Raw genomic sequence first — 20,051 nt, 5'->3', positions numbered from 1 at the left:
GTAAGTGGGGCTATATATGTAAAGACTAAATTCCCTGTAAGTGGGGCTGTGTAAAGACTAAATTCACTGTAAGTGTGGCTATATATGTCAAGACTACATTCCCTGTAAGTGTGGCTATATATGTCAAGACTAAATTCCCTGTAAGTGTGGCTATATATGTAAAGACTAAATTCCCTGTAAGTGTGGCTATATATGTCAAGACTAAATTCCCTGTAAGTGTGGCTATATATGTAAAGACTAAATTCCCTGTAAGTGGGGCTATATATGTAAAGACTAAATTCCCTGTAAGTGGGGCTGTGTAAAGACTAAATTCCCTGTAAGTGTGGCTATATATGTCAAGACTACATTCCCTGTAAGTGTGGCTATATATGTCAAGACTAAATTCCCTGTAAGTGTGGCTATATATGTAAAGACTAAATTCCCTGTAAGTGTGGCTATATATGTCAAGACTAAATTCCCTGTAAGTGTGGCTATATATGTAAAGACTAAATTCCCTGTAAGTGTGGCTATATATGTCAAGACTAAATTCCCTGTAAGTGTGGCTATATATGTGTAAAGACTAAATTCCCTGTAAGTGTGGCTATATATGTAAAGACTAAATTCCCTGTAAGTGGGGCTATATATGTAAAGACTAAATTCCCTGTAAGTGGGGCTGTGTAAAGACTAAATTCCCTGTAAGTGTGGCTATATATGTAAAGACTAAATTCCCTGTAAGTGTGGCTATATATGTAAAGACTAAATTCCCTGTAAGTGTGGCTATATATGTAAAGACTAAATTCCCTGTAAGTGGGGCTATATATGTAAAGACTAAATTCCCTGTAAGTGGGGCTGTGTAAAGACTAAATTCCCTGTAAGTGTGGCTATATATGTAAAGACTAAATTCCCTGTAAGTGTGGCTATATATGTAAAGACTAAATTCCCTGTAAGTGTGGCTATATATGTAAAGACTAAATTCCCTGTAAGTGTGGCTATATGTGTAAAGACTAAATTCCCTGTAAGTGTGGCTATATATGTAAAGACTAAATTCCCTGTAAGTGTGGCTATATATGTCAAGACTAAATTCCCTGTAAGTGTGGCTATATATGTCAAGACTAAATTCCCTGTAAGTGTGGCTATATATGTGTGAAGACTAAATTCCCTGTAAGTGTGGCTATATATGTAAAGACTAAATTCCCTGTAAGTGGGGCTGTGTAAAGACTAAATTCCCTGTAAGTGTGGCTATATATGTAAAGACTAAATTCCCTGTAAGTGTGGCTATATATGTAAAGACTAAATTCCCTGTAAGTGTGGCTATATATGTAAAGACTAAATTCCCTGTAAGTGGGGCTATATATGTAAAGACTAAATTCCCTGTAAGTGGGGCTGTGTAAAGACTAAATTCCCTGTAAGTGTGGCTATATATGTAAAGACTAAATTCCCTGTAAGTGTGGCTATATATGTAAAGACTAAATTCCCTGTAAGTGTGGCTATATATGTAAAGACTAAATTCCCTGTAAGTGTGGCTATATGTGTAAAGACTAAATTCCCTGTAAGTGTGGCTATATATGTAAAGACTAAATTCCCTGTAAGTGTGGCTATATATGTCAAGACTAAATTCCCTGTAAGTGTGGCTATATATGTCAAGACTAAATTCCCTGTAAGTGTTGCTATATATGTAAAGACTAAATTCCCTGTAAGTGTGGCTATATATGTCAAGACTAAATTCCCTGTAAGTGTTGCTATATATGTAAAGACTAAATTCCCTGTAAGTGTGGCTATATATGTAAAGACTAAATTCCCTGTAAGTGTGGCTATATATGTAAAGACTAAATTCCCTGTAAGTGTGGCTATATATGTAAAGACTAAATTCCCTGTAAGTGTGGCTATATATGTAAAGACTAAATTCCCTGTAAGTGTGGCTATATATGTAAAGACTAAATTCCCTGTAAGTGTGGCTATATATGTAAAGACTAAATTCCCTGTAAGTGTGGCTATATATGTAAAGACTAAATTCCCTGTAAGTGTGGCTATATATGTAAAGACTAAATTCCCTGTAAGTGTGGCTATATATGTAAAGACTAAATTCCCTGTAAGTGTGGCTATATATGTAAAGACTAAATTCCCTGTAAGTGTGGCTATATATGTAAAGACTAAATTCCCTGTAAGTGTGGCTATATATGTAAAGACTAAATTCCCTGTAAGTGTGGCTATATATGTAAAGACTAAATTCCCTGTAAGTGTGGCTATATATGTAAAGACTAAATTCCCTGTAAGTGTGGCTATATATGTAAAGACTAAATTCCCTGTAAGTGTGGCTATATATGTAAAGACTAAATTCCCTGTAAGTGTGGCTATATATGTGTAAAGACTAAATTCCCTGTAAGTGGGGCTATATGTGTAAAGACTAAATTCCCTGTAAGTGTGGCTATATATGTGTGAAGACTAAATTCCCTGTAAGTGTGGCTATATATGTAAAGACTAAATTCCCTGTAAGTGTGGCTATATATGTAAAGACTAAATTCCCTGTAAGTGGGGCTATATATGTAAAGACTAAATTCCCTGTAAGTGGGGCTATATATGTAAAGACTAAATTCCCTGTAAGTGGGGCTGTGTAAAGACTAAATTCCCTGTAAGTGTGGCTATATATGTCAAGACTACATTCCCTGTAAGTGTGGCTATATATGTCAAGACTAAATTCCCTGTAAGTGTGGCTATATATGTAAAGACTAAATTCCCTGTAAGTGTGGCTATATATGTCAAGACTAAATTCCCTGTAAGTGTGGCTATATATGTAAAGACTAAATTCCCTGTAAGTGGGGCTATATATGTAAAGACTAAATTCCCTGTAAGTGGGGCTGTGTAAAGACTAAATTCCCTGTAAGTGTGGCTATATATGTCAAGACTACATTCCCTGTAAGTGTGGCTATATATGTCAAGACTAAATTCCCTGTAAGTGTGGCTATATATGTAAAGACTAAATTCCCTGTAAGTGTGGCTATATATGTCAAGACTAAATTCCCTGTAAGTGTGGCTATATATGTAAAGACTAAATTCCCTGTAAGTGTGGCTATATATGTCAAGACTAAATTCCCTGTAAGTGTGGCTATATATGTGTAAAGACTAAATTCCCTGTAAGTGTGGCTATATATGTAAAGACTAAATTCCCTGTAAGTGGGGCTATATATGTAAAGACTAAATTCCCTGTAAGTGGGGCTGTGTAAAGACTAAATTCCCTGTAAGTGTGGCTATATATGTAAAGACTAAATTCCCTGCAAGTGTGGCTATATATGTAAAGACTAAATTCCCTGTAAGTGTGGCTATATATGTAAAGACTAAATTCCCTGTAAGTGGGGCTATATATGTAAAGACTAAATTCCCTGTAAGTGGGGCTGTGTAAAGACTAAATTCCCTGTAAGTGTGGCTATATATGTAAAGACTAAATTCCCTGTAAGTGTGGCTATATATGTAAAGACTAAATTCCCTGTAAGTGTGGCTATATATGTAAAGACTAAATTCCCTGTAAGTGTGGCTATATGTGTAAAGACTAAATTCCCTGTAAGTGTGGCTATATATGTAAAGACTAAATTCCCTGTAAGTGTGGCTATATATGTCAAGACTAAATTCCCTGTAAGTGTGGCTATAAATGTCAAGACTAAATTCCCTGTAAGTGTTGCTATATATGTCAAGACTAAATTCCCTGTAAGTGTGGCTATATATGTCAAGACTAAATTCCCTGTAAGTGTTGCTATATATGTAAAGACTAAATTCCCTGTAAGTGTGGCTATATATGTAAAGACTAAATTCCCTGTAAGTGTGGCTATATATGTAAAGACTAAATTCCCTGTAAGTGTGGCTATATATGTAAAGACTAAATTCCCTGTAAGTGTGGCTATATATGTAAAGACTAAATTCCCTGTAAGTGTGGCTATATATGTGTAAAGACTAAATTCCCTGTAAGTGGGGCTATATGTGTAAAGACTAAATTCCCTGTAAGTGTGGCTATATATGTGTGAAGACTAAATTCCCTGTAAGTGTGGCTATATATGTAAAGACTAAATTCCCTGTAAGTGTGGCTATATATGTAAAGACTAAATTCCCTGTAAGTGGGGCTATATATGTAAAGACTAAATTCCCTGTAAGTGGGGCTATATATGTAAAGACTAAATTCCCTGTAAGTGGGGCTGTGTAAAGACTAAATTCACTGTAAGTGTGGCTATATATGTCAAGACTACATTCCCTGTAAGTGTGGCTATATATGTCAAGACTAAATTCCCTGTAAGTGTGGCTATATATGTAAAGACTAAATTCCCTGTAAGTGTGGCTATATATGTCAAGACTAAATTCCCTGTAAGTGTGGCTATATATGTAAAGACTAAATTCCCTGTAAGTGGGGCTATATATGTAAAGACTAAATTCCCTGTAAGTGGGGCTGTGTAAAGACTAAATTCCCTGTAAGTGTGGCTATATATGTCAAGACTACATTCCCTGTAAGTGTGGCTATATATGTCAAGACTAAATTCCCTGTAAGTGTGGCTATATATGTAAAGACTAAATTCCCTGTAAGTGTGGCTATATATGTCAAGACTAAATTCCCTGTAAGTGTGGCTATATATGTAAAGACTAAATTCCCTGTAAGTGTGGCTATATATGTCAAGACTAAATTCCCTGTAAGTGTGGCTATATATGTGTAAAGACTAAATTCCCTGTAAGTGTGGCTATATATGTAAAGACTAAATTCCCTGTAAGTGGGGCTATATATGTAAAGACTAAATTCCCTGTAAGTGGGGCTGTGTAAAGACTAAATTCCCTGTAAGTGTGGCTATATATGTAAAGACTAAATTCCCTGTAAGTGTGGCTATATATGTAAAGACTAAATTCCCTGTAAGTGTGGCTATATATGTAAAGACTAAATTCCCTGTAAGTGGGGCTATATATGTAAAGACTAAATTCCCTGTAAGTGGGGCTGTGTAAAGACTAAATTCCCTGTAAGTGTGGCTATATATGTAAAGACTAAATTCCCTGTAAGTGTGGCTATATATGTAAAGACTAAATTCCCTGTAAGTGTGGCTATATATGTAAAGACTAAATTCCCTGTAAGTGTGGCTATATGTGTAAAGACTAAATTCCCTGTAAGTGTGGCTATATATGTAAAGACTAAATTCCCTGTAAGTGTGGCTATATATGTCAAGACTAAATTCCCTGTAAGTGTGGCTATATATGTCAAGACTAAATTCCCTGTAAGTGTTGCTATATATGTCAAGACTAAATTCCCTGTAAGTGTGGCTATATATGTCAAGACTAAATTCCCTGTAAGTGTTGCTATATATGTAAAGACTAAATTCCCTGTAAGTGTGGCTATATATGTAAAGACTAAATTCCCTGTAAGTGTGGCTATATATGTAAAGACTAAATTCCCTGTAAGTGTGGCTATATATGTAAAGACTAAATTCCCTGTAAGTGTGGCTATATATGTAAAGACTAAATTCCCTGTAAGTGTGGCTATATATGTAAAGACTAAATTCCCTGTAAGTGTGGCTATATATGTAAAGACTAAATTCCCTGTAAGTGTGGCTATATATGTAAAGACTAAATTCCCTGTAAGTGTGGCTATATATGTAAAGACTAAATTCCCTGTAAGTGTGGCTATATATGTAAAGACTAAATTCCCTGTAAGTGTGGCTATATATGTAAAGACTAAATTCCCTGTAAGTGTGAGAAAGTCTGAAACTATTTGTAAACAGTTGGAATTTCTTTCTGGGGTTTCAAAGGGTCTCTAACTGTGATTGGCTGTTATAGACCTCCCCTCTATAACTGTGATTGGCTGTTATAGACCCCCCCTCTGCTCTCTGTATCTGTGATTGGCTGTTATAGACCCCCTCTGCTCTCTGTATCTGTGATTGGCTGTTATAGACCCCCCTCTGCTCTCTGTATCTGTGATTGGCTGTTATAGACCCCCCCCCCCCCCTCTGCTCTCTGTATCTGTGAATAGCTGTTATAGACCCCCCCTCTGCTCTCTGTATCTGTGATTGGCTGTTATAGACCCCCTCTGCTCTCTGTATCTGTGATTGGCTGTTATAGGCCCCCCTCTGCTCTCTGTATCTGTGATTGGCTGTTATAGACCCCCCCTCTGCTCTCTGTATCTGTGATTGGCTGTGATTGGCTGTTATAGACCCCTCCTCTAGTCACTCGTAGGCTCAGTCACTGGTATACTTTTATTTACAAAGCCATTTTGGGATTACTACCTTTTTATTTGGCCATTTTTATTGTTCAGAAATGTGGTGTCTCTCTTCGTTCACTGGACTTTATCCTGCTAACTGTTCCAAATGTCCGAACTGAATTTGGTAAAAGGGCTTTTATGTCCTCTGCGCCATCGTCTTGGAACGCCTTACAAAATTTTTAAATCATTGATGAAGAATTTTGAGGCTGATTCCCTGACCTGTCAATGTTTTTAATTAGCTGTTTTATGATTTTGTTTTACTCTTGTGAATTCTCAGTTTGTTTTACTAGATTACCAGTAGTTTTTCATGTCGTCTGTCTGTAATTGTGTAATGACTTGGTGCTTCCTGTCTCGGCCAGGACGCTCTTGAAAAAGAGATGGTTGTCCTTCTGGAAGGTTCTCCCGTCTCCACAGAGGAACTCTGGAGCTCTGTCAGAGTGACCATCAGGTTCTTGGTCATCTCCCTGACCAAGGCCCTTCTCCTCCGGTTGCTCAGTTTGTCCATGCAGCCAGCTCTAGGAAGAGTCTTGGTGGTTCATTTTTTAGTACCCTTTCCCAGATCTGTGCTTCAACACAATCCCGTCTCGAAGCTCTACGGACATTTCCTTCGACCTCATGACTTGGTTTTGCTCTGACATGCACTGTCAACTGTGGGACCTTATATAGACAGGTGTGTGCCTTTCCAAATCATGTCCAATCAATTTAATTTACCACAGGTGGACTCCAATCAAGTTGTAGAAACATCTCAAGAGCTCCCTAGTGGTGCAGCGGTCTAAGGCACTGCGTCTCAGTGCTAGAGGCATCACTACAGAAACCCAGGTTCGAATCACAACCGGCCATGGTTGGGAGTGCCATATTTGGGGCGGCAGGGTAGCCTAGTGGTTAGAGCGTTGGACTAGCAACTGAAAGGTTGCATGTTCAAATCCCCGAGCTGACGAGGTCGTTGTGTCGTTCTGCCCCTGAACAGGCAACCCACTGTTCCTAAGCTGTCATTGAAAATAAGAATTTGTTCTTAACTTCTTCGATATAGGGGGCGCTCTTTTAATTTTTGGATGAAAAAAGTTCCCGTTTTAAACAAGATATTTTGTCACGAAAAGATGCTCGACTATGCATATAATTGACAGCTTTGGAAAGAAAACACTCTGACGTTTCCAAAACTGCAAAGATATTGTCTGTGAGTGCCACAGAACTGATGTTACAGAAAAAACCCAGATAAAAATCCAATCAGGAAGTGCCGCATTTTTTTAAACCGCCTCATTCCAATGACCCCTTATATGGCTGTGAAGGTCAGCTTATGTTTTTCACGCTTTCCCCAAGGTGTCTGCAGCATTGTGACGTATTTGTAGGCATATCATTGGAAGATTGACCATAAGAGACTACATCTACTAGGTGGTCGCTTGGTGTCCTCCGTTGCAATTATTGCGTAATCTCCAGCTGCAGTATTTTTCCGTTTGCTTCTAATGAGAAGCCAACTGCCACCACTGATAGATTATTGAATAGATATGTGAAAAACACCTTGAGGATTGATTATAAACAACGTTTGCCATGTTTCTGTCGATATTATGAAGCTAATTTGGAAAAAAGTTTGGCGTTGTAAGTGACTGCATTTTCCGGTCTTTTTCTTAGCCAAACGTGATGAACAAAACGGAGCTATTTCGTCTACACAAATAATATTTTTGGAAAAGAGTCTCGTCATTGAAAACATCCGAAGTTCTTCAAAGGTAAATAATTTTATTTTAATGCTTTTCTTGTTTTTGTGAAAATGTTGCCTGCTGAATGCTAGGCTTAATGCTATGCTAGGCTATCAATACTCTTACACAAATGCTTGTGTAGCTTTGGTTGAAAAGCATATTTTGAAAATCTGAGATGACAGTGTTGTTAACAAAAGGCTAAGCTTGTGTTTGAATATATTTATTTAATTTGCGATTTTCATGAATAGGAAGCGTTGCGTTATGGTAATGAGCTTGAGGCTATGATTACGCTCCCGGATACGGGATTGCTCGTCGCTAGAGGTTAACTGACTCGCCTAGTTACTAATTAGATAAATAAATGATCAATGGGAACAATTTCGAGTCTCATAGGGTCTGAATACTTATGTAAAAAAGTTATTAGTGTTTTTTATTATTTTACTAAATTTGCCAAAAATAAACTAAACTTTCCCAAAAACCTGTTTTCGCTTTGTCTTTATGCTTTATTGATGAGGGAAAAAACGTGTATTTAATCCATTTTAGAATACGTAACAAAATGTGAAAAAAACAAGTCAAGGGGTCTGAATACTTTCCGAATGCTAGTTTACTATGAAGCAACAGTAGCCGTTGCCTTGGTAACCAGGTGTGTAGTGTGCTGCCTTGGTAACCAGGTGTCGTACCGAAGCCAAACCTCCGTATTTTGTCCAGGAGGAGGAGGAACAATCCTTTCTTCTTTGAGATGATATGTTCCTCTACACCACCCTCCCCATAGATACACACACACACATACACACACACACACACACACACACACACACACACACACACACACACACACACACACATACACACACACACACACACACACACACACACACACACACACACACACGATTATATTAGATTATTAGATTATATCTTCTCGATTTATTTCATAGCTCTCTCTCTGAATCAGTGTTTTCCACTAACGCCGGTTGTCGGTTATATAGCCACTCTCTCTCTCTCTCTCTCTCTCTCTCTCTCTCTCTCTCTCTCTCTCTCTCTCTCTCTCTCTCTCTCTCTCTCTCTCTCTCTCTCTCTCTCTCTCTCTCTCTCTCTCTCACGCCAGCTAAACTAATCTTTAGGAATGTGTTGAAGTAAAAGTAAAAGTTGTCAAAAATATAAATATTTAAAGTTAAGATACAAATAAAACGACTAAAGTACTTTAAACCCCAGATACTACAGACCTCTATCCTGAACAACTAACAATACACTGAAATCAGACACCCTCATTGAAATAGTAAAACATAATAATACCACAACAAATGTTTCCAATCTGGTAAATTAAATAAACTGTGTGTATTATATGACTGTGTGTATTATATGACTGTGTGTATTATATTCCTTCCCTCTCCTCCTCTCCTCTCCCTCCCTCTCTCCTTCCCTCCCTCTCTCCTTCCCTCTCCTCTCATCCTTCCCTCTCCTCTCATCCCTCCCTCCCTCTCTCCTTCCCTCTCCTCTTATCCCTCCCTCAGACAGACAAGGCTACAGACAGACAGACAGACAAACAGACAGACAGGGAAGGAGGCAGACAGACAGACAGGGAAGGAGGCAGACAGACAAACAGACAGACAGACAGACAGACAGGGAAGGAGGCAGACAGACAAAAAGACTCACCAGTCGTTTGTCCTTGTCTGGAGTGTGTGTGAGTGTGTGTGTGAGAGTGTGTGTGAGTGTGTGAGGGAGTGTGTGAGGGAGTGTGTGTGTGTTGTGTCACGTCTATTGTCCTGTCGATCTGAAACATCCGCAGATCCTCCTCGTCCAACGCAATGTCTCCCCAAAACGCAACTGAAAAGAAAAATCTTCATCATCACCATCACCATCATACCCATCAGCACCTTCATCATTACATCATCACCCCCAACATCACATCATTACCATCATCCCCATCATCACATCATTACCATCATACCCAACATCATCTCAGAAATGACCATCATCCCATCATACCCTCATACCATCATCTCCATAATGACCATCATCCCATCATACCATCATACATCATCTCCATAATGACCATCATCCCATCATACCCTCATACCATCATCTCCATAATGACCATCATCACATCATACCCTCATATCATTATCTCCATAATGACCATCATCACATCATACCCTCATACCATCATCTACATAATGACCATCATCCCATCATACCCTCATACCATAATCTCCATCATTACCAACATCACATCATACCCTCATACCATCATCTCCATAATGACCATCATCACATCATACCCTCATAACATCATCTAAATAATGACCATCATCCCATCATACCCTCATACCATCATCTCCATAATGACCATCATCCCATCATACCCTCATACCATAATCTCCATCATTACCAACATCACATCATACCCTCATACCATCATCTCCATAATGACCATCATCACATCATACCCTCATAACATCATCTCCATAATGACCATCATCCCATCATACCATCATAACATCATCTCCATAATGACCATCATCCCATCATCCCATCATACCATCATCTCCATAATGACCATCATCCCATCATCCCATCATACATCATCTCCATAATGACCATCATCACATCATATCATACCCTCATACCATCATCTCCATAATGACCATCATCACATCATACCCAACATCATCTCCATAATGACCATCATCACATCATACCATCATTACATCATCTACATAATGACCATCATCACATCATACCCAACATCATCTCCATAATGACCATCATCACATCATACCCAACATCATCTCCATAATGACCATCATCCCATCATACCATCATCTCCATAATGACCATCATCACATCATACCCTCATACCATCATCCACATAATGACCATCATCACATCATACCCTCATAACATCATCTACATAATGACCATCATACCCTCATACCATCATCTCCATAATGACCATCATCCCATCATACCCTCATACCATAATCTCCATCATTACCAACATCACATCATACCCTCATACCATCATCTCCATAATGACCATCATCACATCATACCCTCATAACATCATCTCCATAATGACCATCATCCCATCATACCATCATAACATCATCTCCATAATGACCATCATCCCATCATACCCTCATAACATCATCTACATAATGACCATCATCCCATCATATCATTACCATCATACCCAACATCATCTCCATAATGACCATCATACCATCATAACATCATCTCCATAATGACCATAATCACATCATATCATTACCATCATACCCAACATCATCTCCATAATGACCATCATCCCATCATACCATCATAACATCATCTCCATAATGACCATCATCCCATCATACCATCATAACATCATCTACATAATGACCATCATCCCATCATACCCTCATACCATCATCTCCATCATTACCAACATCACATCATACCCTCATAACATCATCTCCATAATGACCATCATCACATCATACCCTCATATCATTATCTCCATAATAACCATCATCCCATCATACCCTCATCTCCATAATAACCATCATCCCATCATACCCTCATACCATCATCTCCATAATAACCATCATCCCATCATACCCTCATACCATCATCTCCATCATTACCAACATCATCACATCATTACCATCATACCCATCATCTCCATAATGACCATCATCCCATCATACCCTCATACATCATCTCCATCATTACCAACATCATCCCATCAATACCATCATCTCCATCATTACCAACATCATCACATCATCTCCATAATGACCATCATCCCATCATCTCCATCATTACCAACATCCTCCCATCATCATCATCCCCATCATAATCCTCATCATTCCATTCATCCCCATCATCCAAATCACCATCATCATTACCATCATCTCCATAATGACCATCATCCCATCATACCCTCATACATCATCTCCATCATTACCACCATCATCCCATCAATACCATCATCCCCATCTTCCCCATCACACCATCATACCCATCAATACCATCAGCATCCCCATCATCCCCGTCATAATCACCATCATCATCATCATCATCCCCATCATCTCCATCATCCCCATCATCTCCATCATCCCCACCATCATACCCATTATTATCCCCAACATCATACCCATTATCATCCCCTCCATCATGCCCATCATCTCCATCATACCCATCACCCCCTCCATCATACCCATCATCTCCATCATACCCATCACCCCCTCTATCATACCCACCGTCAAGCCCATCATCATACCCACCGTCAACCCCATCATCATCCCCAATGTCATCCCCATCATTATCCCCATCATCATCCCCACCGTCATTCCCATTACCATCCCAGACATCATACCATTCATCATCCCCATCATCCCCATCAACTCTATCAACCTCATCATCCCCGTCATCCCCACCATAAGCACCATCATCCCCATCATCCAAATAGCACCAAAATTACCATCAACATCACCATCATCACCATCATCATCAGCATCTTCACCATCATCATCATCACCATCATCATCATCACCACCATCACCATCATCATCACCACCATCATCATCACCATCACCACCATCATCATCATCATCATCATCACCATCACCACCATCATCATCATCATATTCATCACCATCACCATCATCACCACCATCATGGACTCTCTACACTCCCCATTGTTCTCTCTCTCTCTCTCTCGCTCTCCTCTTCCTCTCTCTGTCTCTCACACACCTCTCTCTCACCCCTTCCTCTCTCTCTCTCTCCCGCATCCTCTCTCTCTCTCTCACCCCACTCTATCTCCTCCTCTCTCTCCCCCCTATTCTCTCTCTCTCTCTCTCGCTACATAATAGAGATAGATATCTCTCTCTCCCCCTCTCCCACTCTCTCTCTCTCTCTCTCTCTCTCTCTCCTCACTCTCTGATCTCTCACACAGAACATTTGGGTGATAAAGACGGTTAACTGATTAGCGTAGCATGGCTGTAGGTTTCTATGAGTCTTTTGTACGATCGCTAACGAGGGCCTAGATGCACCATAAAAATTCCCCCCCCATTGCCCAACCGTTGCGTGAGCTCGCGTGCTATGAGGAGGGATGATAGGAGCCACATATTTTTTCAGTAGCAGATTCCTCTCTGTTGTGGGGCTGTGCCCCGAAAGAGGTGTATGTCTGCGTGTGCCAACACAGCAGTGACATCTAGCTGGCTGTGCCACGGGGTTATAGATCATCAAGGGCCTCAGGTGTAGAGCATGCAACCCTACCCATTATTCAGGGGTTTTGCATTGTGAAACTTCTCTGTTTGCTAAACCTTGTAACGTTATAAGTAGGCGATGGAAACAGACTCGTTTCTTACAGAAGCTTTGTTCAGCTGGAACTTTTGCTTTTTGACTTCTAATTTTTTTTTTAATATCTTGAATTTTTTTCATCTTGATATTGTTTGTTGATCAATTTAACTTGCTGCCTGTAAAATTAGTCATTCAAGCTGTGATAGAGAACAGCCTATAGACTGTGATAGAGAATGGCCTATAGACTGTGATAGAGAACAGCCTATAGACTGTGATAGAGAACGACCTATAGACTGTGATAGAGAACAGCCTATAGACAGTGATAGAGAACAGCCTATAGACTGTGAGCTGTGAAAGAGAACAGCCTATAGACTGTGATAGAGAACAGCCTATGGACTGTGATAGAGAACAGCCTATAGACTGTGATAGAGAACAGCCTATAGACTGTGATAGAGAACAGCCTATAGACTGTGAGCTGTGATAGAGAACAGCCTATAGACTGTGATAGAGAACAGCCTATAGACTGTGAGCTGTGATAGAGAACGGCCTATAGACTGTGATAGAGAACAGCCTATAGACTGTGAGCTGTGATAGAGAACGGCCTATAGACTGTGATAGAGAACGGCCTATAGACTGTGATAGAGAACAGCCTATAGACTGTGAGCTGTGATAGAGAACGACCTATAGACTGTGATAGAGAACAGCCTATAGACTGTGAGCTGTGATAGAGAACGACCTATAGACTGTGAGCTGTGATAGAGAACAGCCTATAGACTGTGAGCTGTGATAGAGAACAGCCTATAGACTGTGAGCTGTGATAGAGAACAGCCTATAGACTGTGATAGAGAACGGCCTATAGACTGTGAGCTGTGATAGAGAACGACCTATAGACTGTGAGCTGTGATAGAGAACAGCCTATAGACTGTGAGCTGTGATAGAGAATGACCTATAGACTGTGAGCTGTGATAGAGAACAGCCTACAGACTGTGAGCTGTGATAGAGAACAGCCTATAGACTGTGATAGAGAACAGCCTATAGACTGTGATAGAGAACAGCCTATAGACTGTGATAGAGAACGGCCTATAGACTGTGAGCTGTGATAGAGAACAGCCTATAGACTGTGATAGAGAACGGCCTATAGACTGTGACAGAGAACAGCCTATAGACTGTGAGAGAGAACAGCCTATAGACTGTGAGAGAGAACAGCCTATAGACTGTGAGAGAGAACAGCCTATAGACTGTGATAGAGAACAGCCTATAGACTGTGAGCTGTGATAGAGAACAGCCTATAGACTGTGAGAGAGAACAGCCTATAGACTGTGATAGAGAACGGCCTATAGACTGTGAGCTGTGATAGAGCACAGCCTATAGACTGTGATAGAGAATGGCCTATAGATTGTGAGCTGTAATAGAGAACAGCCTATAGACTGTGATATAGAACAGCCTATAGACTGTGAGCTGTGATAGAGAACGGCCTATAGACTGTGATAGAGAATGGCCTATAGACTGTGAGCTGTGATAGAGAACGGCCTATAGACTGTGATAGAGAACGGCCTATAGACTGTGATAGAGAACAGCCTATAGACTGTGATAGAGAATGGCCTATAGACTGTGAGCTGTGATAGAGAACGGCCTATAGACTGTGATAGAGAACAGCCTATAGACTGTGAGCTGTGATAGAGAACAGCCTATATACTGTGATAGAGAACAGCCTATAGACTGTGATAGAGAACAGCCTATAGACTGTGAGCTGTGATAGAGAACGGCCTATAGACTGTGATAGAGAACAGCCTATAGACTGTGATAGAGAACAGCATATAGACTGTGAGCTGTGATAGAGAACAGCCTATAGACTGTGAGCTGTGATAGAGAACGGCCTATAGACTGTGATAGAGAACAGCCTATAGACTGTGAGCTGTGATAGAGAACAGCCTATAGACTGTGAGCTGTGATAGAGAATGGCCTATAGACTGTGAGCTGTGATAGAGAACAGCCTATAGACTGTGAGCTGTGATAGAGAACAGCCTATATACTGTGATAGAGAACGGCCTATAGACTGTGAGAAGTGATAGAGAACGGCCTATAGACTGTGAGCTGTGATAGAGAACAGCCTATAGACTGTGATAGAGAACAGCCTATAGACTTTGAGCTGTGATAGAGAACGGCCTATAGACTGTGATAGAGAACGGCCTATAGACTGTGATAGAGAACAGCCTATAGACTGTGAGCTGTGATAGAGAACAGCCTATAGACTGTGATAGAGAACAGCCTATAGACTGTGATAGAGAACAGCCTATAGACTGTGAGCTGTGATAGAGAACAGCCTATAGACTGTGATAGAGAACAGCCTATAGACTGTGAGAGAGAACAGCCTATAGACTGTGAGAGAGAACAGCCTATAGACTGTGAGCTGTGATAGAGAACGGCCTATAGACTGTGAGAGAGAACAGCCTATAGACTCTGATAGAGAACAGCCTATAGACTGTGATAGAGAACAGCCTATAGACTGTGAGCTGTGATAGAGAACAGCCTATAGACTGTGATAGAGAACAGCCTATAGACTGTGAGAGAGAACAGCCTATAGACTGTGATAGAGAACAGCCTATAGACTGTGAGCTGTGATAGAGAACGGCCTATAGACTGTGAGCTGTGATAGAGAACAGCCTATAGACTGTGATAGAGAACAGCCTATAGACTGTGAGCTGTGATAGAGAACAGCCTATAGACTGTGATAGAGAACAGCCTATAGACTGTGAGCTGTGATAGAGAACAGCCTATAGACTGTGATAGAGAACAGCCTATAGACTGTGAGAGAGAACAGCCTATAGACTGTGATAGAGAACAGCCTATAGACTGTGAGCTGTGATAGAGAACAGCCTATAGACTGTGAGAGAGAACAGCCTATAGACTGTGATAGAGAACAGCCTATAGACTGTGATAGGGAACAGCCTATAGACTGTGATAGAGAACGACCTATAGACTGTGATAGAGAACGGCCTATAGACTGTGATAGAGAACAGCCTATAGACTGTGATAGAGAACGGCCTATAGACTGTGAGCTGTGATAGAGAACAGCCTATAGACTGTGATAGAGAACGGCCTATAGACTGTGATAGAGAACGGCCTATAGACTGTGATAGAGAACGGCCTATAGACTGTGAGCTGTGATAGAGAACAGCCTATAGACTGTGATAGAGAACGGCCTATAGACTGTGATAGAGAACAGCCTATAGACTGTGAGCTGTGATAGAGAACGGCCTATAGACTGTGATAGAGAATGGCCTATAGACTGTGAGCTGTGATAGAGAACAGCCTATAGACTGTGAGCTGTGATAGAGAACGGCCTATAGACTGTGATAGAGAACAGCCTATAGACTGTGAGCTGTGATAGAGAACAGCCTATAGACTGTGATAGAGAACAGCCTATAGACTGTGAGCTGTGATAGAGAATGGCCTATAGACTGTGAGCTGTGATAGAGAATGGCCTATAGACTGTGAGCTGTGATAGAGAACGGCCTATAGACTGTGAGCTGTGATAGAGAACAGCCTATAGACTGTGATAGAGAACAGCCTATAGACTGTGATAGAGAACAGCCTATAGACTGTGAGCTGTGATAGAGAACGGCCTATAGACTGTGAGCTGTGATAGAGAACAGCCTATAGACTGTGATAGAGAACGGCCTATAGACTGTGAGCTGTGATAGAGAACGGCCTATAGACTGTGATAGAGAACGGCCTATAGACTGTGAGCTGTGATAGAGAACAGCCTATAGACTGTGATAGAGAACAGCCTATAGACTGTGAGCTGTGATAGAGAACAGCCTATAGACTGTGAGAGAGAACAGCCTATAGACTGTGATAGAGAACAGCCTATAGACTGTGATAGGGAACAGCCTATAGACTGTGATAGAGAACGACCTATAGACTGTGATAGAGAACGGCCTATAGACTGTGATAGAGAACAGCCTATAGACTGTGATAGAGAACGGCCTATAGACTGTGAGCTGTGATAGAGAACAGCCTATAGACTGTGATAGAGAACGGCCTATAGACTGTGATAGAGAACGGCCTATAGACTGTGATAGAGAACGGCCTATAGACTGTGAGCTGTGATAGAGAACAGCCTATAGACTGTGATAGAGAACGGCCTATAGACTGTGATAGAGAACAGCCTATAGACTGTGAGCTGTGATAGAGAACGGCCTATAGACTGTGATAGAGAATGGCCTATAGACTGTGAGCTGTGATAGAGAACAGCCTATAGACTGTGAGCTGTGATAGAGAACGGCCTATAGACTGTGATAGAGAACAGCCTATAGACTGTGAGCTGTGATAGAGAACAGCCTATAGACTGTGATAGAGAACAGCCTATAGACTGTGAGCTGTGATAGAGAATGGCCTATAGACTGTGAGCTGTGATAGAGAATGGCCTATAGACTGTGAGCTGTGATAGAGAACGGCCTATAGACTGTGAGCTGTGATAGAGAACAGCCTATAGACTGTGATAGAGAACAGCCTATAGACTGTGATAGAGAACAGCCTATAGACTGTGAGCTGTGATAGAGAACGGCCTATAGACTGTGAGCTGTGATAGAGAACAGCCTATAGACTGTGATAGAGAACGGCCTATAGACTGTGAGCTGTGATAGAGAACGGCCTATAGACTGTGATAGAGAACGGCCTATAGACTGTGAGCTGTGATAGAGAACAGCCTATAGACTGTGATAGAGAACAGCCTATAGACTGTGATAGAGAACAGCCTATAGACTGTGAGCTGTGATAGAGAACGGCCTATAGACTGTGATAGAGAACGGCCTATAGACTGTGAGCTGTGATAGAGAACGGCCTATAGACTGTGATAGAGAACGGCCTATAGACTGTGATAGAGAACAGCCTATAGACTGTGACAGAGAACAGCCTATAGACTGTGATAGAGAACGGCCTATAGACTGTGATAGAGAACAGCCTATAGACTGTGATAGAGAACAGCCTATAGACTGTGAGCTGTGATAGAGAACGGCCTATAGACTGTGATAGAGAACAGCCTATAGACTGTGAGCTGTGATAGAGAACAGCCTATAGACTGTGATAGAGAACGGCCTATAGACTGTGAGCTGTGATAGAGAACGGCCTATAGACTGTGATAGAGAACGGCCTATAGACTGTGATAGAGAACGACCTATAGACTGTGAGCTGTGATAGAGAACAGCCTATAGACTGTGATAGAGAACAGCCTATAGACTGTGAGAGAGAACAGCCTATAGACTGTGAGAGAGAACAGCCTATAGACTGTGAGCTGTGATAGAGAACGGCCTATAGACTGTGAGAGAGAACAGCCTATAGACTCTGATAGAGAACAGCCTATAGACTGTGATAGAGAACAGCCTATAGACTGTGAGCTGTGATAGAGAACAGCCTATAGACTGTGATAGAGAACAGCCTATAGACTGTGAGAGAGAACAGCCTATAGACTGTGATAGAGAACAGCCTATAGACTGTGAGCTGTGATAGAGAACGGCCTATAGACTGTGAGCTGTGATAGAGAACAGCCTATAGACTGTGATAGAGAACAGCCTATAGACTGTGAGCTGTGATAGAGAACAGCCTATAGACTGTGATAGAGAACAGCCTATAGACTGTGAGCTGTGATAGAGAACAGCCTATAGACTGTGATAGAGAACAGCCTATAGACTGTGAGAGAGAACAGCCTATAGACTGTGATAGAGAACAGCCTATAGACTGTGAGCTGTGATAGAGAACGGCCTATAGACTGTGAGAGAGAACAGCCTATAGACTGTGATAGAGAACAGCCTATAGACTGTGATAGAGAACAGCCTATAGACTGTGATAGAGAACGACCTATAGACTGTGATAGAGAACGGCCTATAGACTGTGATAGAGAACAGCCTATAGACTGTGATAGAGAACAGCCTATAGACTGTGAGCTGTGATAGAGAACAGCCTATAGACTGTGATAGAGAACGGCCTATAGACTGTGATAGAGAACGGCCTATAGACTGTGATAGAGAACGGCCTATAGACTGTGAGCTGTGATAGAGAACAGCCTATAGACTGTGATAGAGAACGGCCTATAGACTGTGATAGAGAACAGCCTATAGACTGTGAGCTGTGATAGAGAACGGCCTATAGACTGTGATAGAGAATGGCCTATAGACTGTGAGCTGTGATAGAGAACAGCCTATAGACTGTGAGCTGTGATAGAGAACGGCCTATAGACTGTGATAGAGAACAGCCTATAGACTGTGAGCTGTGATAGAGAACGACCTATAGACTGTGATAGAGAACGGCCTATAGACTGTGAGCTGTGATAGAGAACAGCCTATAGACTGTGATAGAGAACAGCCTATAGACTGTGAGCTGTGATAGAGAATGGCCTATAGACTGTGAGCTGTGATAGAGAATGGCCTATAGACTGTGAGCTGTGATAGAGAACGGCCTATAGACTGTGAGCTGTGATAGAGAACAGCCTATAGACTGTGATAGAGAACAGCCTATAGACTGTGATAGAGAACAGCCTATAGACTGTGAGCTGTGATAGAGAACGGCCTATAGACTGTGAGCTGTGATAGAGAACAGCCTATAGACTGTGATAGAGAACGGCCTATAGACTGTGAGCTGTGATAGAGAACGGCCTATAGACTGTGATAGAGAACGGCCTATAGACTGTGAGCTGTGATAGAGAACAGCCTATAGACTGTGATAGAGAACAGCCTATAGACTGTGATAGAGAACAGCCTATAGACTGTGAGCTGTGATAGAGAACGGCCTATAGACTGTGATAGAGAACGGCCTATAGACTGTGAGCTGTGATAGAGAACGGCCTATAGACTGTGATAGAGAACGGCCTATAGACT

At 41.1% G+C, this 20,051-nt stretch overlaps 1 protein-coding gene across 5 annotated transcripts in view; it reads right to left on the bottom strand.

The window, feature by feature from the left end:
* Positions 1-20,051, bottom strand: part of tll1 (tolloid-like 1) — a 149,597-nt gene that overhangs the window by 95,425 nt on the left and 34,121 nt on the right. For 4 of the 5 annotated variants that reach the window (XM_036971990.1, XM_036971991.1, XM_036971989.1 and 1 more), the window contains one exon: positions 9,541-9,711. In XM_036971990.1, the coding sequence (XP_036827885.1) occupies positions 9,541-9,711 (171 nt within the window). Of the gene's footprint in view, positions 1-8,564; positions 8,651-9,540; positions 9,712-20,051 lie in introns of all 5 variants that reach the window. The other variant, XM_036971993.1, reaches the window with a different exon arrangement.

This window comes from Oncorhynchus mykiss, unplaced genomic scaffold (genome assembly GCF_013265735.2).
Source record: "Oncorhynchus mykiss isolate Arlee unplaced genomic scaffold, USDA_OmykA_1.1 un_scaffold_87, whole genome shotgun sequence".
Lineage (NCBI taxonomy): Eukaryota > Metazoa > Chordata > Actinopteri > Salmoniformes > Salmonidae > Oncorhynchus > Oncorhynchus mykiss.
The sequence above is the reverse complement of the archived record's forward strand: the minus strand, read 5'-3'. Positions and strand labels throughout refer to the sequence as shown.